Raw genomic sequence first — 21,718 nt, 5'->3', positions numbered from 1 at the left:
TATCTTTAAATTTTATTAATTATATTTTAAATTTTAAATTCAAGGATAATATATCAATTAAGAATAAAATTACAATTTTTAATATTAAATTATTTGTATTTTATAATTTTTATTTTAAAATTTTATAAATTATATTTAATAAGTTTACTATAATTAAAAAAAATTATATACTCCTATTTAAAAATTTATTATCTTAATTATAATTTTAAATTTTAATTTAAGGGTAACATATAAATTAAAAATAATAGTATAACTATATTTTTTAATTTATATTAAAATATAATATATAAATTAATTATTTTTATATTATATTATATTAATAATTGTTTTATCTCACAAATCACATTAATTGCTTGACCAACAGTATCTCGATCTTTAACTAATAAAGTGTTATAAATATTAGGCATTTTGCTCGAAAAAAAAGCTACATCTAGTACAGGACCGATGATTTGGACGATATGTCCTAGGTTACTATTATTATTATTATTATTAAAACATTAATTTTAACTGAAAGTGTTTAGATTTATTTCAAAAGCTATCTGCAAAGCATTTTTCAGTTTCAAAAGTTATATATGCTTTTGGATAAAAGGTAATACAAGTAAGTATGTACAAAGTTATTTCTTTTAGAAGTAGAAGCCAAAAATTTCTACCAAAAATCAATTAAAACATTTCTACCAAAAATCAATTCAAACGTGACTTTATTTTATTTATAATTTAACTTTATAGTTTAATTTCTATTTATTTGTTTTTCTTTTCTTCACTTTTTTACTACTCTTTTTGTTTTACATATTATGTCACAGTTTTCAATTATGTCTATATCATATCCTATGTCACTTTTTTCTTTTGGAAAAAATATTACACACTTTAATCATATTTTAAATTATATAATATATATTTTTTAATTTTAATCAGACTAATTAATTATTTTAATTTTAAACGGACTAATTAGTTATTTTAATTTTAATTTATAATTATTTATTTTATATTGTGTACTTAATTTTACTGATACATTATTAATTATTTTTTAATCAAATCCCTTATAAATTTGTTTATCTACGCTAACTAATTGTGACATTATATTCGAACAGAAGGAGTATTATTTAACTTTTACAATTTTTATATGATGAAAATCCAATAAAACATTATATTCAAATTAAAATAAGTTATCATACTAAAAAAAATAAAATAATAACTATATAATATCACCCAAGTTATCATTTTCTATAGATTGATTTTTTAATTTTTTTTTTCTACTAGAAATATACTGCATTCTTTATATATAATATTTACAATTTTCAATTAATTCTTTCGTTGTATCAAATAAAACAATCAATTCTCATTTTTTACTGATTTTATATATATATAATTTTATTTTCTACTATCATTTATCCCGAAATTCAATTCTCTATACTCAACACACCTTAAGAGTTTACTTTATTCACAGTTTGTGAACTCCTTTTAATACATCATTAATTTATGTAATTATTAAAAGAATTAACTAATGGAATTTGCACTTTTAATATTATAGATTTATTATCAATTATTACAATTTATGATACTATTATTTAGGCAATTAAAATAGTTTTATAGTTTTCTTGAATATTTTGTGAAAAAATTATAATGTTATTGAAAAATATAAATAATACTAGTATTTATTTAATAGAAATGATAGTAAAAGGTGAAAGAATAATACTATATGCCATATATGCAAGTATTATTATATAGAAAGAGTTATAGTGCTAATTGGGCATAAAATATAAAATAAGATATATCTTTATTACATACAATATACGTATTGTTTAGTCATAATTACATTGTGTCATATAAACATATGTTATGTGATAAATTTAACTGCTTAATGTATTATGTGAGATATATTACATACTCCATCCGTCTCATTAATAAGTATCCAATTACTTTTTACGCGTAGTTTTAAGTATATTAGTATTATATTAAGATATAGTAGAAATAAAGTTAAAATGACTAAAATAACCTTATTAGTATGTATGATATAAAGGTAACGACATTTGTGTAATATATTGTAAGTTGTAAGGGTTTTTGTAATGTTAGGTAGATAGTACAGTTACTAAAAAAAAAAAAAATGTATACTTTGTTATAGGACGGACTAAAATGAAAAAATGGATACTTTGTTATGGGACGGATAAAGTATTATTAATTCATATAATATATTTATATTATATTAATATAAATAAAATATAGCATATTGTGTGCGGTTCTAGCTGCCGCCATTATTATGTACCTATATATAAATAACATCTCTATATATACAAATTTGTCAACTTTACATGTTTCTAAATAAATACATACAAATTCGTATAATGCACGGCAATGAATTGCAATTTGTATGATTTAAAATATTTATATTTCGTAATAATTCATTCATATTAAATCCTTGCTTAAATAAATATGTTACTTATCTTAATATGTATTAGTATCGTATGCATATAATTTTAATATAAATAAGTTTCAGAATAAATACCTTTTTTCATTTTTTTTGTTTAATATAATATATTTTTTAATAAATATATATGAAAAAAACTAAATTTATGTTAATATTTGATATTAAAAATAACTATGTAATTTATTAAATATGGGCAGAGTTACGGTAGTAATTTGAAAAATTAGCATTCAAATTAGCACACGTAAAATATAAAATAATACATATTTTTATTACACACTGCATATGTCGTTTGCAGTAAAAACATATATTGTTTGTTTATAATTGCAACGTGTGTTGTATAAGAGTATGTCATATGCTAAAATCAATTGTTGTATGAATTGTATAAGACTATATCATGTGTTGTTAGTTCATATGTTGTATATATATTATATTAATATAAATGATTTATTATCAACAATAATATCGTGTGATATTTATTAATAAATTATGTATTATTCAGCGCAATGTGAATTTGACGCAATAGATATAAACACATTGGTGCTATATCAGCCACATGTCAATATTTAAATTATAGGGATATTTAAGACTATTGCAAGTTAAATGGAGTATATATAACTATTTTTATATATGTTTCAGGTAATGTAAACAATAATGGATACCTAGACTAAAAACTAATTTACCTTTTTAATTTAGGGTAAATTGTTTTCTCAGTTCCGTAACTGGACTCCTTTATCATTTTATCAGTTAATTGTCGCTGACTTGGCGGGACACCTGGCGGACACGTCACCTCCGGCGAGCCACGCAGGCATCTCCGGCGCCGGAGGACTAAAACAGCGAAAATCTTTCACTTATGAAACTAATTTGCGACATGCTCCACTTACATGACTAAAATGATAAGGGGTCTGGACTAAAAAAACAGTTTACCCTTTAATTTAATATATTAAATATAATGATGTTGATATTAATAGAATTTTGCTACTTTTAAATTTTATAAGTTAAAAAGAATATTTGTTTTGTGTTATTTCTTTTTCACTATTTATATTTTTATATAAAAAAAATCACATACAATATCAAATTTATATATAAAACATCATATTTAGTAGCTTTCTTCACATAAAAAATATTGAAATAAAATTTAAAAATAAAAATAAAAGTACAATAAGAATACACCAAAAAAAAATCTATTTAAGAAGAAGGAGGGAAGGCGGGCGGAAACTAAGATAACAGTCAGCTGAAAAACGTTAGCTAGCTAGGCTAGCGCGCAATGACTTTCTCTGATAGGGGCTCGTTATATTTGTGTTCTTTCCCTAAAATTTTTTCGACAATTAATATTACAAATATATGTATTCGGTATATTTTTACACAAAATATATAATATATTTACTCTATGTATTTTTTAAAAATTAATAATTTAATTATATTATTATAATGATAAGCTTGATTGACTCTAATATAAAAATAAAAATAATAATAATAATAATAATAATAATAATAATAATAATAATAAATACTTCAAATTGAAAGTACAAAACAAACAAACACATTATGCAACATCTTTAATACTTACATGGGTAACAATGATTCAATGCATACAAAATGTTGAATGATATTGTTAAAGACTTTGTTAGGTTAATCGTTCAATAGTAAATTTATTCGTATTTTATATTTATTATTGAAATTGTTCATTAATCAATAGAGGATAAATTGTTAATTTAGCCTCGTATTTGACATCCATTATTATTTTAGAATTTTAAATAAATTATGTCTGAAAATAATTTCGCAAGTAAAAATATTTCGTTAAAATGGTTATCCGGTGTCGGATTCGCCACGTTACCTTGCCGTTGCTAACATACACTGACGCAACTGAGCATGTCATCGGCATGTCGATGCCACGTTAGCAACATGTGAATTTATTTTTAAAATTGCTTAAATTTAAAATTACTAGCGTACCAAATCCGATACTTTATGATCATTTTAACGAAAAAAATTTTATTTGTGAAATTTATTTTCAAAAAAAAATTCATTCAAAATTTTAGAATGATAAAAGGATTATACACGTGACTAAGAAAATAATTTATCCTTTAATATATTGTTACTCAATTAAGTGCGTATTTTTTCAAAGCAAAAAAAAGTAATAATAATTGAAACGCTTACCAATCAATATCATACTTTCGTATATTTAACATAAAAATAGTCCAATTAAAAATACAACACAATTCAGTCGTATTAAAAGTACTTCTTTAATTATATGTTAATTGTCATTATAAAATATACTTCAACATACATGATATAATAATGCTTAAAATGTTTTTCTTACGTCTCGAAACAATTGATATATTTGATTTGTGGCGCAGTATTTAAGATAGTACTCTCTCCGTCTTAAAACTATTTTGAGTTGTATTTGACACGAGATTTAAGGAATATTGATATTATATTGGTAGTGGGTAAAAAGTACGGGTAAAATATTTTTTTGCCATTGTGAGTGTATTAGTGTAAAAAATAGTGGCAATTGTGCAATAATAATGAAAGAGTAAGAGTAGTTTTATAGTGATATAATTATTTATGGAAATAAGACTATTATTCTGGGACTGGCAAAAATGGTAAATAATATAATTATATTGAGACGGATAAAGTATTATTTAGTGAGTTAATAATAGTGATTTATGATATTATTTTATTTATTTTCATATGAATGGTGATTTTTTTAAAAATAAAAATTAATATATATGATTAAAAAAATTTAAAGTATACATTTAAATATTTTAAACATTTCATCTCAATAAAATACATATAATATGAATATTATTTTGTAAGAAATTTATATAATACAATTAAATAAAATATTTTTATTTATTTACAATTAACATAAACTATTTTTTGAAAAAAAATATAAAAATTTTAAATGTATATACAAATATTGATTTATTTAAAAAAAGATAAAAAAAAGTTTTTGAATGCATCGTATGTGTAAAATATTATAAATTTAATTAAATTGATTGAAAAAATATAGAAATAAAATAATTTTATGTGAATTTTAATATAAATCTTAGAAATTCAATTAAATTTGATTTATATTTATTAAATATATTAAATATTGATAAATTTATTAAAAATAAAAAGATGTAAATTATTTTTGGACGAAAAAAATACATGATCTTAGAATATTAACAAAATAATCTTAAATTTGCACAATTATATTTGTCGGGCTTGTCTTACTGATTTTTGTACTCAGTCTATCATTTTTTATTTATTTATTTTTTTCAAATTACGCCCATAAGTAGCTTTAATTATAATAATTTAAATTGTCAATATTTCAACAATCACTTTATCACTACATTTTAGCTTATGTCCACATATAGTGATGATTTAACTTGTCCTTTTCTAAGCTAATTAAATTTTTCTTTGACTATGGTTTGTTCGTCAAATAATTTTATTTATTATGAATTTATAAAAAATAATATATATATTTATATATATAAAACATATTAACTGAATGTATATAATATATTCCTCAGTCCCTTAACAATCTATCAATATTTTCAACTTGGTCCGTGCTATAACAAAGTATCTATTTTTTATTTTTTGTAATTATACTATCTACCTAACATTACAAATACCCTTCAAATTTACAATATATTACACAAATGTCATTAGCTTTATATCATACAATACTAATAGGGTTAATTTAGTCTTTTTACTTTTATTTCTACTTTATCCCAATATAATACTAATATTTCTAAAACTCTGTGCAAAAAGCAAATTGATATATGAATATGAAACGAAGGAAGTATTATTATCTATCCACCTTTAAAAAATTAATAATTTAATATAAAATATTATTTTTATATTATTGATATGATTATTTCTATAATATTTTTCTTAGCTATAAAATTCAATAAGAACAAATAAATTTCGAAATATAGATGAAAGAAGATAGAATGCATAAGAAAATATATTGCTAAAGAATGTGAATTAACTCTATTTATAACCAACCACAAAAATAAGTTTCGGAGCTGAAATCAAAATCAAATGTTAAATACACAAGCGATTGGTTAAATTTTACTTTAAAAGATTGAAAATCACGAACTAATAAAATTACTCAAAATATTCGATTTGAGATGGGGCAAATAATGCATATTAACTCAACAGATAATCAATCACGAGAATAAATTTTGAACATAAAATCATAACTAAAAGATTAAAAGCACAAATGATAGACTAAATTCCAATGTAAATGATTGGAAGCCACGAACATATAAAATCGTTCTAAAGATCCGATCCGAGATAGTTCAGAAAATATGAATTAACCCGACGGATAACTAATTGTGAGAATAAATCTTGAACCTAAAATCATAATCAAATGCTAAAACACTGTAAAAATTGGGCAAACTCAACATCAATATGATATTGTCTGCTTAGGCCGAGTCCACGTGAATTTGTTTGAACTTCTCTGAAGAGCTTTGTACTAGTGAAGTTAGATGTGAAATTTATAAAATGTAAGCTTTTTTTTTTTAATTTTTGAATATGAGACTTGAGTTTGTACCTCAATAATTTTATCTACAAACCAATGACCATATAACATATGATCTCTCCTCTAATGATATTTTAATTCATATGTTCATTTTGCACCGTCTTTATCAACAAATGGACTCATCGTCTGATCATACATATCGGGACAAATCGTCCAATTGTTCAACTGACCATCACAACATCAAAAAGACTTTCAACATAAGACACCACCACATATTTCAATTATGAAGTTAACGAGAGCTTCTCATCACCAATACCCAATGTCATCCACTCCACTTCACTAACTAACTCTTTTAAATCGAGCTCTGATACCACTATGATCAACAAAAATGCAATTCTCTTGCAAAAATATATGGAACAATAACGAATTACGTGTGCAAATAAAATATGAAAGCAACACAACTATTTTCAATATGAAAAGTTATTTAAGATAAAGGAAAAATTCATTTGTGGTTACCAAAGAAAAAGATCTACTATAACCAAATTGGGTACAAGAGTTTTAAAATATATATATATATAACTGAAATATTGATTTAAATAATATTTTGAAGTAATATATTTTTGTTTTTTAATTCAAAAATGTTGTATTACACATCATTAATAATAATAATAAATAAATAAATAAATAAATAAATAAATATTGAATCTTTTTTTTTTATACTAAATCTGCATCCATCGTTTGCTTAAGACAAACTGCTTATTTTTTATGTAACACAATTTCATTTCAAAACATTTACGAAAAAACACATGCAGTTGTACCTTTAATTATTTGATTAAAAATGATCCAATTTCAACTCAAATTAAGATTATTTTATTCACATATCATAATTAAGAAAGCAAAGATTCATAAATTATTATTATTATTATTATTATTATTATTATTATTATTATTATTATTATTATTAATGTTGAAGACTTATTGGGCCTATTGGGCTAAAAAAATCTGGACAAATATTCCTTCGGCCCAATCCATCAAAGCCACGCATATAGTCCGTCTAACTTTTAAGTCTTTCGTACGGAACGGAGAACTTTACTTCGCCGGCGGGGACGAGAAAGTAGCCAGTAGGTGGGTGATTCGGCGGAGGAGCTCATCGGCGGCGGCTGGACGATCTGAACTTGAGGTCCGAACCAAAATAGTTTCGTCTGGCGTGTTAATTTATGGAGTAATGGATATAGATTATAGGAACAAGCTTGTCCTCGCACCTATGGTTCGAGTTGTAAGAGTTTCTCTGCTCTTAATGCGTATGCTTGCTTATCAACTGATGCGAGGCTTTGTTTCCTTCTCGAGACCTTCTGTTTTTGCTTCTCTGGCGTTTGAGCTTTGTGCTTGGAATTTTTAGGGCACGTTGCCGTTGAGGCTGCTAGCTGCTGAATATGGTGCTGATATTACGTACGGAGAGGAGATTATTGATCACAAAATCCTGAAGTGCCAGCGCAGGGTTAATGGTACGGTTATCGCTAGATTTGGTTTGATTTTGATCACTGAATTTCATTTTATTTCTAATGGTGCATTAGATTTGGCTGCGGTGTTCGGCAATGTGTAGAAGCCTTTTTCGCTTTCGTGTAATTGTACGAGTGACGTTGTTGGTGTTCTACTTTTGTTAGATGTGCTTGGGACTATTGATGTGGTGGAGAATGGAACAGGTAGTGTTGTGTTTAGAACATGTCCTGAGGAGCAAAATCGGGTGGTTTTCCAGATGGGAACTTCAGATCCTATTAGAGCTCTTCGTGCTGCTCAGATTGTGTAAGTTAGTTTCCTCTTTCTGGTATTTTATTTTCTGAAGCTATATGCTATAGAAAGGGTTTGAAAGCCTATTCATGGAGTGAGGGGCATAGGGCTTCAATTTTACATATCCGAGACTTTGAAGAGCACTAGTGAGTTCGATTTTCTGTTGCATTTTAGTGTACTGTGAGTGGATTGATATATCAGTGTAGTAAAAATGCTCTTATAGTGGCATCTGTAGAGGTTATTTTTTTCGGTTTTGTAAGTGAATTTTAAGAGGGGAAACTGTGTGATATTGAAAATTAACAATAGCTAAAAGTGGGGATTGGTGAACATGAAAATTTGTTTGACTAGTTTGGCAAAGTCAACTATCTGTGGGGTAGATTGTTCGCTGTGCAAATATTATCACTATGAATAGAAGTTTGCATTATGTATCATACATGGCTACAAGTTGATACAAATTATGGTACTAGTCACTGAATGTTGAAACAAACCAAAAAGATAAAACTTTTGCCACTGAGAAGTCAAAGCTTAATGTCTTGCAGGCGCTGAAACAAGGCTAAGCAGCCTTCCATTAATGATAGTGAACTTACTGTTTTAGGCTAACTCTTCCCTGATGTAAGCAATATTTCCAAATTATGGAAACAAGTTGTACAGTGTTTATTAATTTTCAACACGGTGTCTATTGATATATTGTGAATATTATATAAAACTATTTAGAATATAACTAGAAAATGGCATTGAAGAAACAAATGTTGGCACCTTGTGTTAACATTTGGATGTGTCATTTGCAGCATTTTAGGAGTTTTGGATACGACATTTTTTCTGTGGAGGACGGATGGCTACTTAACATGTGGCCTCTTCATAGATGGTTATTTTGTGAGTTAACTTCACTCTGTGTATCTAGTTGTGAGTATTTCTATTTGGGCATGTTCCCTTGAAAACATCAGCACAATCATATACACTTGAGAACTGAAAACACTTATTGTCTCTGCAGTTGGCCTACCACCACTAATAGTAGGAGATCCATCTACATGGATTAAAATACATTTGAACTTGAGTTGTTAGTGTACACAAAGGAGTATTTCCTGAAATTGATTGTCTGCAATCAAAGATGGAGACATTCAATTCATTTCAAAGAAGTCTATTAGTTTTTCACCATGTGGGCTATGTCTATGTCACAAGGACCAACCGTTGCCCAATGAGAAGTTGAGCGTCGAGGAGATAGTCCTATACTATTTCTCCTAGATTGTACTACTAGTTGGTTGTTGTAAGTTATGTTTTGTGATGGTGATGGTGAAGCGCGTAGGTGACCATCCTAAATGTAAACGACTTGCTAAATTGGTCGAATCATTAATGGTCAAAATGGAATCTAGTTGTCCATTTCTCTATTGCAGATAGACAAATCTGCATTTTTTTTTCCTTAATTTTTTGGTCGGTGCACTTGTGTACGGTGTGTTCCTAGGTTATTTGCAAACATTTGCAAATTTTAATTAATAATTTGAGATTGCTACACCAATATGTGATACTAAACCAATAGAAGGACAGCTTTGAAACTATATGTTACAACCAACACTTTGTATTTATATGCTAGCCAAAGTGTATAATCCAAAGCTGGAAAGATTAATAATAAAGGATCGATTGATTTTTAATTTTAAAAAATTGTCAAGTGGATGCTTATACATAATAAGTTAATCATCTTTGCTTTGAAGAAATATAAAATGGGTGATCCTTTGGAAGTCTTTCAAGTTGACTGTTCATGAGTGAGGATAAGAGGCACTGGTAAGAATCTAAAAGGCTTGCAGCCCTATGTGGTAAAGATATGGTGCTACAAATGGCAGCAGAGGAAACTCATGCCTGCAAGTTGTACTTGACTACTTGTTAAACCAATTTGCTGCCTGGTAATGCATAGATTCTTGGGACTACATTGTAAGTAAGATGAAATGATTATATTGCATTCTCTTGAGTACAGAAGAGTGTATATAATCAGAAGTTGGGGAGATGAGTAATAAGAGTTTAAAAAAATGAATGGCTATTCATCTTAGTAAAACAACATTCTTTTCGAAAGCCTACCCATATTGATTTCAAAGCTAACCGTATTTAAAAGTGGGTGCAAGTGAGGGATAAAATACTAGAAAAGTGTGCACAAATAGGACAAAAAATTCTAGAAATAACTTATATTGATACATGGGGCTAGTTTAAGATCAAATATTAAAAATGCCCCGTATCCATTGTGGTGAGACCAGATTGTTCCACAAAGGTATGATTATTGAATTGCTCTGCATAAATAGTGATCATTGATATAAAAAATATTCTCAGTGACCTTTTGAAAAGTTGGTTAGTTGTATCTATTCCCTATCATACGCTTGCTGTGTCACCTCACTGTTTTTATTTGCCTTCTCTTTTAGCTCCAGGGATGTTGCTGCAGTTGACATAAACATGGGCTGCCCCAAGTCATTCTCCATTAGTGGTGGAATGGGTGCTGCATTGTTGACAAAACCTGAGCTTATTCATGACGTACGTCTGCACTTGAGTCCAGTATGGGCTAGCTTGTTTTTTCATATAGTCAAGCATGCTACCTTTTGTCTTATATCATTCACTCGTGAAATTCCAGATTCTAACAACGCTGAAAAGAAACATTGAAAAACCTGTAACATGCAAGATCCGCTTATTAAAGTCACCTCAGGATACTGTAGAATTAGCACGCAGAATTGAGAAAACTGGCGTTTCTGCTCTAGCTGTTCATGGAAGGTATCTTCAATCAGTTTTCTGCTTGAAAACGTGAACTATTTTACAAAGTCCTTGTGCAGTTTTTCTTATGCTTGTATGCCCAGAGTGATGTGGTGATGATACTCGTAACTTCCTCCAGCTGCAATATTTTATTTTGTACAAGAAACCCTAACGATGTTTTTGAGCTGTCTTAGCTGGTTATAGATCTTTCGACATTGTCTTTATATCAAAGGTTGTTATTGTTTCCCCATCCTAATTCAGCTGATTCCGCTAATGAAGCATTTATTATTATCATTGTTTATAACGAGCAGGAAAGTTGCTGACCGGCCGAGAGATCCTGCAAAGTGGAGCGAGATTTCTGATGTTGTGGCTGCAGTTTCTATCCCCGTCATAGCTAATGGTGATGTATTCGAGTATGAAGATTTCGAACGCCTCAAAGTTGCAACAGGTAGATATAATCGCCTAATAGTTTCATATACTTTGGGTTATTTATTAGGGTATTAATATTATAATTTCTGTATTCCTGTACTCAAGTATTTTTTCGTGATAGTGGTCTTCTGTGCATTTGAATTAGTTATCATGGATTCATGGAATCATAGTTTTACTTGTGGGCTGAATGAATGAATTAATTACTTCATGGTATTATATTTGTCTTCCTAATCAATCACTTCCACTAGACCTTGTTCTTAATTGTTCGAACATAAAAGAAAAGCTATATTATAGGTCCCCAACAACATGGTAATGAGACCATTGCCCTTGCAATTTGCATATGTTGAAAGTTGTTATTCTGTAGTGCCCCACTCTTCTACAATTTGGAGTTCCAAAGTCTCTTAATGTTTGCTCCTTATGAAATCTTTCCTACCCTATAAAATTTATTGGAAAGTATTGAGCGGGTACCATTTGCAGAGCATGTGCTTTTTGCAATGTGGTTTATTCAATCTTTACCACAGGTCACAGCATTCTTTCCTGAGGCAGACTTCTTTTCTGAAGAGGAGATTCATGATGCTCATTTTGGTATATAATTTTTGCTTAGATGATTTTTTACATTGTTATGAAGAATTTTCTTAAAAAGCCTTCCCTGGCACGCCTAATATACTCTTCCCTTCATGCATAATGCCAGTATGACAACATTAAGATTCCTCGATTGTTGGCTAATGTTGATTGCTCAGAATTCTCTTCTGACACTGACTGTTGGTTGTGTGCCTTGTTATGTTGGCTAGTACCGTTTTAAGTTCTTGCCATTGTTATAAATGCTTGTTTTTCTAGGGCAAGTGATGTACTGATGTTCATCACTGTCTAATGGTGCGTGCAATTTACAGTGCAATCTTTTTAAGGTTATTCTGTTAACTCTCTTCTATAATTTTATTCCTCCCACAGGCGCTTCATCTGTTATGGTTGCAAGAGGTGCGCTTTGGAATGCATCTATTTTTTCCCCCAAAGGAAAATTGTTGTGGGATGATGTGAAGAAAGAGTATGTTCAGAAGGTATTCGGAACCCCCTTCCTATATGTATATATATTAGGTTTCCCGTTGTCTCCATTTTTTGGATAGCGTATCTACACATATGTCCAACTTACGAAAGGATTCTTGTGTCAGTGCATCTTGTGGGACAATGACCTCAAGAGCGCTAAACATACATTGAAGGAAATGATAATGCATCATTCTTGTCTTGAATTTCCTGAGGGGAAGGCTGTCATCAAGTCGGAGACCTTAGCAGACCTGGCGTAAGTTTGTGTGTGTTTTCTGTTTTCTTACCTTCTGGAATTTTTCTGTGGGAGATTCAAATGCATTGAGTCGTATTCGAAATGAACGAATGTTCATGTGTGGCAATTCATGCTAGAGTTTGAACTGTGATGTGGAATTAATTAAGTAAATGACACAGATGAAATGATACACTTTACATAGCTCTCCAATTATTTGTTAAATGGAATATAGATTGTTGATTTGGCAAAACTAATTTTTATTTTTTTCTGCATGACTTGTTTTGAACTTGTCAGACGACTCTACGGAGAAGATGAGTACTATGAGCAGATAAACAAGATCCGGCCATATTTTGGCAAAAGCAGATGACATTACAGATTGTGCTCTTCCGGGTACCATTGAAATCTTCTGCCCAATAATTAGTTCTTTCCTTAAAAATGGTAGCAATGTTTTCTGATGTTTGTTTGAAGGATTCCTACCAATTTCCACGTCCACCAAATTTTTTTCCCCAAAAAAACATTAAATCAATCACTTATTTTTTATATTATATTAAAAATCAACTTTATATTCAAAACATTACATCACCACACTATCTATTTATACAATTATTCAAATTTAAAATTTTTACTATTTAAATTTCAATCTAAAATCCAAACCCCCAAACAAACATACTCTCCACTTGGAAAGTTGCTTCGATTGGGGAAGGAAAAATTAAAACAAGGATGCATTTTGTCAGGAGTTTCTAGTAGCGATAGTTCAGTTCAAGCATATGATAGATAAAAACTATTTAGAGTAAGGTTTACTGGCGTGCAGCCACGGAGTAGCATCTTTTATGATGTGTTATTTATTCCTGAGATTTCGTGAAATTTGCACAAAACTGGATATGCTTTCACTGGCTGAAATAGATTGTTTCAATAGTAGGGCGTATTAGGGAGTAGAGGGTAATGGTTTAATTTCACCTCAAGTTGTAATGACCTCTTATTGAGACCCCATTTGGTTGGGATGTGTGTTTGCGTTTTGGTTTGAAATTTTTGAATGAAAAATAGGTATTAGGGGTGATGCTCTGAGTGGAAAATAGTTACTTTAGGGGAGAAAGAATGTGTTACCCTAGAATTTATAGTACGGAAACAAGATGATGATGTAAACATATACCCATGGTTTCTGTTTTGGAATGTTTTTTATTTGTTGTTTCATACATTGAAATAGGTGTTGAAAATACACACCCTCACTGCAATGCTTGAGTGGAGTGTAGATTGCATATTTACTTAGTCCTTAAATCATACACTACTTTTTAATTATCTAACCACTTATAGGTGTTGTATCATTTTACCTCTGGTCTGAATGGAGGGAGAGTTGCATACAACCGCCGGCCAGGGAGAGCTGTTGTGTTGCGACCGAAAGTATTTTGAGTTTTGTGTCTTCCAATGGGTTATTGTTAATCTTTGCATGTCTTTCCACAAATTTACATTATAGAACAAATTTTTTTTTGGGCAAGTCACTGAAGATGTCCTGCCCTCAAACCAGTTAATCCCTCGTTTATATATAATAGTTCATGCTTGTAATGATTTTTTTTTTTTAAATCCCAATTGGTATTATTCTTGAAGTCGTATGGATTTGTTCATTTAAATTTTAATGGGGTTATTTTTTATTTTCTTTAACTTTTTAATCCCAATTGGTATTATACTCTTAAGACTTCAAAAATAAAGAGAATTTTCGATATTTTACTATTCAGTTTTTACACTTTCCAATAAAGAGAATTTTTTTTCTACTTCTAAAATATTATATCAAATTATTATTTTTAAAAAAGTGGTTCGTTGAGATGATATCATGAGATTATTAACGAAATTAATAGGTGTAGTTAGAACTTTGTTGCCTATACGAACTCTACTCAACGTGCCTTCAAAATTTATGGTGTTTTTGTTATTTTGAATTTAATTTTAATTTTATATTTTTGTAAAAAGATATAGAATTAAACGATCATATGTTGCAACCAAACAGTTATGATCGTCGGGTCGAGGTGTAAATTTGCTATTTCTTTATCAAACGTGCGTGTGCATTTCAAGTGATTAGGGATGCTTGGACTTAATGTTGCTTTGGAAACTTTTAATTTAAAGAATTGAAGTGATCAGATATGAAATTTAACATTATATGTTCGAAGAAATGCTTCACTTATCAAAACACATCCTAAAATTTTTGCTAAAGTTCTTAGCGTCAAATCTAAGCAAATTTTGGAAAATTCAAAATTAAAATCAGTTATTAGTCTTGAACCTAGCACGGTGAATGAAAATTCACGTACATATTATAAGTGGAATATTTTTTCCATCTATTTTCTTTTAGTTAGTTTATAAAATGTAGAATGACTTAGAACGACCACCAATTACACCGTCTAAAGATATACGCTAAAAAACCAACAATTTCTTGTACACATTTACTAGTAGAAAAGGGGATTAGGACTACCTAAATTTGCCCCTCACTGGAGTCCCTTGCAACTAAAAGTACTTTAAATTGATTAAGATCCAATTTATTTATTTATTTTCTATGTCTTATTCATATCTAAAAACACATCCCCCTTTTGCCACCCTTTCAAAAGACTTATTAGGTTCACTTCCCTTTCAACTACTTTTATCACTATTCAATCTTAAAATAGACAAATAAAAAATTCTAACCAATTTACCAACTAATAGTCAATTCAGCATAACGAAAGTACTTTTTTCCGATCAAAAGTACTATGTAAAATAACAATATTACCTCAAAGCAGTCGCATCGATCGTCCTCCGTCGAGTACTCCGCCCTGTCTTCGACAAAAACACAAGTATAAACAGTTATGTGCATAGATTGAAGGTCTTAAAAACATCTACTTACACAAAACAAACGACGGCGGCGTGACACAATAGCAGGGTAATCAATACAGCAATACACAAAGCATATATCCAGTAAGTATTCAATCACACTAATTCATAAGACTTTGCAAACCCATCATAGAATATGATATAAATATAAAATGAACACAAAGTAGGCATTTTTGCACTCTGAGAACAGAAAAAAAAAAAAAAAAAACCATAAGGCACTCCCGACGTAGTTTTTGCTCGATGATATCACAAGTCTTTCCACTCCCAACATCATGAACAGATAGCAATTCACCTGAAAGGCTAAAGCTAGTTACTGTTCTTAGCTTTCTCCATTCCCCTGGGAGCTGTAAACCGAACAAGTTCAATTAGAAGCACTTTTTTAAACATCAATCAGCACACAAAAATAAATGACACATAAGCAATGTATTAATGTGCTGCTATTCTCAGTGAAATCTGAATGATAAACTGGACTTAGACACGGCAAAAATAAAATAAAATGTCGTAAATATATCAAAAACATTCCCCCCAAATTCTTGTTTTTGATTATGAATTTTTTTTGTTGCAACACCTAATTTCAAATTGCAGAGAATCAATGATGAAGGCATAAGATTGCCAACCAGCAAGAATTCACTCACCTAATCCAATAGCATCTGAGCCTTTCATAATTTTGAGCCTCTTGCATGTGGCAGTGAACATCCTGAAAATAAATGGCAGATTTTTATGATACTATTACAAGTCCATGGGAAATAATATTCCAAGATCAAGCGCCAGCAACAACTAGTATAAACAAGTCACGCAGCTTTGGGTTGGTCTCAGAAATTTTATATTTTCAAAAAAAGATTCCTATAGGATGAAACCCATAAAAAGGTAAGACTAAGTGTCATATATATTTTAGTGTAGTTTGATCAGCAGTAGTACCAGAGCAAGATGTTCATAACCAATATTTATTTTAAAGATTTATTTTTCTAAAATGAGTTGTTGCAACAGCTAAGGTGCTTACCCAATAATATCTACCAAGGGAAATTGCAAAGCTTAGTTATAGATAAGCAGTACCATTAAACACGAAAAAATGAAAGAAAACTCACTCCCACGGGACATCCCCAACAAGCATCCAATCGCCATCCTTATCTTCATATGTCAACACATACTCAGATCCACTGAGCAGATCCTTCAACTTAGTCTCACTCAGCACTTCCCTACTCGGAGCACCCTGGGGCCCACATTGTCCTGAACAAGATATAATGCTAAAATAAGATCTCTGGCAAAAGAAATATATTCCAGATTGCATTAGCAACTTACCCAATGTAAAACAGCTGAACATTTTCTCTAGAGCAGATGAGAGTTCTTGATAGGTAGAGTACATCCTCAGATCCACCTTCCTCAGATATGGAGCACCGTCCATACTAACCTTGACAAAAAGAGCACCAGGACCTGGTTTACCATCAACTTCATCATTGTTCTTTGAAGTTGTTGCCAGAGTGTTCTTGCGGAAAGATCTGATAGGAGGCCAACCGACAACTTGTGCCCTGCAAACACAACAAATTTACCATAACATAAAGCTTCAGAATCATCAAACTTCTGGCCATGGTAAGTGCTTCACTTGTACTTACTTTGCAGCAGGTGCACTACTGGTGTTGGAATTGTTCTTGTTATTGCATTTCTCAGTTATCTTTGTAGGCATTTCAGTCTTAGTAGATGGCTTGGAAAGCATTACATTGATTCCAGCATTAGTAGGTAGCTTTGTTTGTCCTGGATCGTATCCTGCAGTGTTAAACATCCAATTTCCTTCACAAAAAGTGTTTTTGGGTTCGGAAAATCCATCGACAGTGTGTGCAAAGCCTCTTTTGTTCCCAGAAACAATTGTCTTTTGTGGCAGTGAGTTGATTCCATCCTTCAAAGGAATCAAAGGGAACAATTGTTTTTCATCGAGCTTTCCCGGGCTTGGCAGGGTGAAGTCGAGATCACGTTCTGGCGATTGAGATCCGGGAAGACCAAGCCTCAATTCTGTGGCATTCAGATTCAGATTGTTTGTGCTCTTCTCAGACACATTTGAGACTACGCTGCTCTCCACTGATGAAGAGCCAGACAATCCCAAGTAATTCCGTTCTTTCAAACCTGATGCATTCTGGTGAATAGAGTCTGCAGATTCCGTAGAAGCCATGAAAGAACCATTACACTGAATTTTCCCCTCAACCTCTGAGTGCAGTGGCGACATTAAGTTTGGAACGTACAATGCAGTAAAAATCTGCAGTACCACAGGGTATTATCACAAATAACTTGTTCTAAATTCTATTAAAATCATGCAAATAAAGCTATTAAAATCTAGACATTTAGCTATTTCTATGTTTCACAGTTCAGATGGATCTTTTCTAAGAAAGCAACTGCAATCAGTTCTAAATTATAACAATAACACAGAAACCGGTGATAAATTTGATTCGACATCTCTGCACATATAACAATAATCAGAATTTTATTGATTCAATAAAAATGAGATTTAAAAAAAAAAAAAGACACACACACACATTTCCTCTAGAGCTGCAGACTTGAATCTTTAAGAAGGTCAAAGATAACAGTATTTCTTAACTGTTGCAAGATCTTAAGAAGAGACTTGTGTTTCCAACTACAAACTAACCAAAGAAACGCATTAATTTATTGTTTCTTATTATTATTATTATTAAAATGATAATACAAAGTAGATCAGTAATTTTTTTTCTAGCTACAGTATATATGTCAAAAACATAACAAAATCATCAGAGGAACAAGAAAGTAAGAAAAACTAAATACACCAGCTTACCACTGGGAAAATGGTTCGGCACTGTAAATAAATAGCTCAAGCAATTCCTGCAAATATATCCATGTTTCGGACAAACAAGAATCGAATGGATTTTTAAACATACTAGAAGGTGAGAAAGGAAAATCCAGAGAAATGAAGCTCATAAAGCTCATATTGAAATTTCCTAACAAGTGCTTTTCAACTTTTGCATGAAAAAAAAATAAGTAAATAAAAACGATAATATAAAGCATAAAGGCATGTACCTCTTCAAAGATGAAAAATCACACCGAAATTACCATTAGAGCAAAAATCGTTAAAAAAAATACTAAAAACAACAATGTAAATGCAGATATATTCAACCAAAACATAACCTAAGAAGATCCAAGCCACAAACCATCACACACAGTGTACATACCAAAACTAACTAAAATCACAAAAAAACTGCCAAACATCACGAGATCTCAGCAGAATTTCACCTAGTTTAAGCTCGAAAGAGATAAGAAACCACAAAAAAAACCAAAATAAATAAATAAACAACAAAAACAAAACCACTGCTACCTTCGCCAGAAAAACATGCACGAGAAGAGAACAACATACCTGAAGATCCTTCGCGCTGTGTGCAGTGACAATAAAACTCCAAAGAAGATGAAGATTGAGCGAGTTCTGTAACTGTAGAAAAAGCAGGAAACCCAAAGCAGAGAGAATTTTTAAGGCCCCTCCATTCAAGCAGAAAGCTATAAACAAAATACTAACAAAAAAAGCATGAGAGAGGAGCTTTTATAATATATATATATATATATATTTAATATTATTTTTTCTCCGCTTCAGTACGATGGCAAATGAGTAAATTTCGCTGGGTATATTCTCATCGCTCATCGACGGCTGGGATTGGCTTCCCAGAGCGAATCTCCACCGTCCAAAATGACCATAAAATAATTACTGTCCCGCTTGCAGGTGGTTAATGGTGACAGCCAAATATGCCTTTTTACAGCATTAATTCGAGACAGTCCCTGGGCGCTTTGCTCCCCGGTTCTACTTGAAATGACGTAAATGCCCTCTCCACCTCGAAATGACCAATCTGCCCCTGTACGGACTCTCTTTTGCTGGCACACCTGTCGTTGTTCGATTCGTACGCTGTCGCATAGCCTCACGTGTAGGCAATTTTTGCTTGTTTTTTTTGGCAAAGGAAAAAATCAATCGCCCGCGAAGGGTGAAAAAGTAATTTCATGAGGCAGTTGGTGGGATTCGACAGTGGAAGTCATTAGTCAGCATTGCATGTCTGCGATTATATTTGTGCCTAAACATCATTATTACGCCTCTCCAACCTTCCCGTGCCTCCCCGCATGCAAAATGACTTAATTGCCCCCGCCATCTTTGCGCGGGGCCCACCATAATTATATCTTAATTGAAAATTAAACTGAACCCAGCTGAGTTGAAATTTCGTGGGAAAAAAGTATTTTGGTGGGGGCGGGGGTGAAAGTGAGAAGAATAAAAAGTTGAGGGGGGGAAAAGGAAAAGGAGGAAGAGTGCACGCAAAGGGCATTAATGAGGGAAGAAGGGAAAGGAGGGGACAGAGGAAAACAAGGGGTGGAAATAGTGATTGTTTTGGGGGACAAGAAAGCGGCAATCCCACTTGACCTGACAGCGACATTTCTTATTTAATTATTTGTTTATTGTAATTATTTATTTTTTGTCACGCATGTACTTCCAATTCTCCCTTCGTTTAATAATGGAAAAAAAACATGTATTCAATATTTTATTAAATAAATTTACAATTTAAACGGATAAGTTAATATATATATATATATCTATTAAATATATTTGGGATTTTATGGACTTGTTTGGCTTTGTTTTTTCAATATATATATATATATATTAGATTATTTTGCAAAAATCTATAATTAATATAAAATATTTTTATTTATATAATTTACCCAATTCTCTATATCTAATATCAAAAATAATAAAATTTCAAATCACAATACTAAACAAACAAACCATTTGTTTTGTAGTCTAACTCATATCTTTTATTATTCTTTTTACATCTAAATTTATACTTATTTTATTTTTTAATGATTATAAAAAATATATTCAAAATCATATCATTTTTATATAAATTTTATCATAAAAAAATAACAATTATTATATACGTTAACTGAAATTTGAACTCAACCAAATAAGTATAGAACTCAAAGTAATGAGTTGATCTAGGGGAAGTACACTTATATCTCACTTTTCCACTATTTCATATTCCCTTCGTTATTTTGTTTCTTCTCCTTCTTCCATTATTTCTCATCTCCCATTTGTGTTTTTTATTTTCCTTTCAAATTTTCTTCACCTCTTTCGTTCCAGAGCAAGGATTGTAAGGTTTTAGTGATTCTGTCGGCAAGTGAAGCAGAAGATTGCTGCGAAGGAGTTTGGGGGACGAATGTTGACGGGGGATAGGGTTTCCGGCAGTTGAGCGCAAAGAGGTAAGGAAAATCGAACTACATTTCATTTTGGGTTTTAATTGTTTAGTCGATTTCGTAAATTAATGCAATTTTCTATAAATCTGTGATAGGACCATCCTACACACTAATCCGGCGTTTCCTTCATTCCTCGCAAAGGGTTTCATATGGAAGCCAGAAAAATATGGATAGTTGTGCAATGCCGCGCATTTTTAGGTTTGTTTTTCTGCTTCAATTTCTACAGAAAGCAACCACTTATACGGAACGAGCACAGCCGTGCTTGATTAATTCTATTGTGCTACTTTTGGGTTACGTGAAGCACACAACAAACAAATCGACCACCGCCATGCAAATGTAGCTGCATTTCTCTATCCGGTGCATTTAGTGTTGTTTTCGAATAACCATGGACTCATGCATGGCCGTGCACACGCTTGTCCTTCCACATGCAGCTGTAGGCAAGATTTAGAAGTAGATTCGGAATTCTTTTTCTTTTTAGTTACGGATGAAAAAAATAATAATAAAGAAAAAAAAATCCACTGCTCTT

The 21,718-nt window shown here is 30.8% G+C and overlaps 2 protein-coding genes across 3 annotated transcripts; one reads left to right on the top strand and one right to left on the bottom strand.

The window, feature by feature from the left end:
• Window positions 1–7,970: 7,970 nt before the first annotated feature.
• Window positions 7,971–14,667, top strand: LOC127240667 (uncharacterized). Its single transcript, XM_051259467.1, has 10 exons — window positions 7,971–8,169; window positions 8,293–8,398; window positions 8,558–8,696; window positions 11,084–11,192; window positions 11,290–11,426; window positions 11,717–11,853; window positions 12,783–12,889; window positions 13,001–13,128; window positions 13,402–13,497; window positions 14,419–14,667. The coding sequence occupies exons 1-9, from the start codon at window positions 8,119–8,121 to the stop codon at window positions 13,472–13,474; spliced, it is 987 nt and encodes a 328-aa protein (XP_051115424.1). The 5' UTR covers window positions 7,971–8,118; the 3' UTR covers window positions 13,475–13,497; window positions 14,419–14,667.
• Window positions 14,668–15,988: 1,321 nt separating this feature from the next.
• Window positions 15,989–19,492, bottom strand: LOC127240445 (auxin-responsive protein IAA8-like). 2 transcript variants are annotated; one of them, XM_051259140.1, is made up of 7 exons: window positions 19,325–19,492; window positions 18,749–18,795; window positions 17,565–18,199; window positions 17,254–17,480; window positions 17,040–17,181; window positions 16,590–16,651; window positions 15,989–16,298 (listed from the first exon to the last, which is right to left on the bottom strand). In XM_051259140.1, exons 3-7 carry the CDS (start codon window positions 18,167–18,169, stop codon window positions 16,261–16,263), a joined length of 1,074 nt encoding a protein of 357 aa, XP_051115097.1. In that variant the 5' UTR covers window positions 18,170–18,199; window positions 18,749–18,795; window positions 19,325–19,492; the 3' UTR covers window positions 15,989–16,260. The 2 variants fall into 2 exon arrangements, with proteins under 2 accessions (XP_051115097.1, XP_051115098.1); XM_051259141.1 differs by lacking the exon at window positions 18,749–18,795.
• Window positions 19,493–21,718: the final 2,226 nt, after the last annotated feature.

Source organism: Andrographis paniculata, unplaced genomic scaffold (assembly GCF_009805555.1).
Source record: "Andrographis paniculata isolate CXL003 unplaced genomic scaffold, ASM980555v1 Contig79END, whole genome shotgun sequence".
Lineage (NCBI taxonomy): Eukaryota > Viridiplantae > Streptophyta > Magnoliopsida > Lamiales > Acanthaceae > Andrographis > Andrographis paniculata.
Note: the sequence above shows the minus strand (reverse complement) of the source record. Positions and strands in the feature narration are given on the sequence as shown.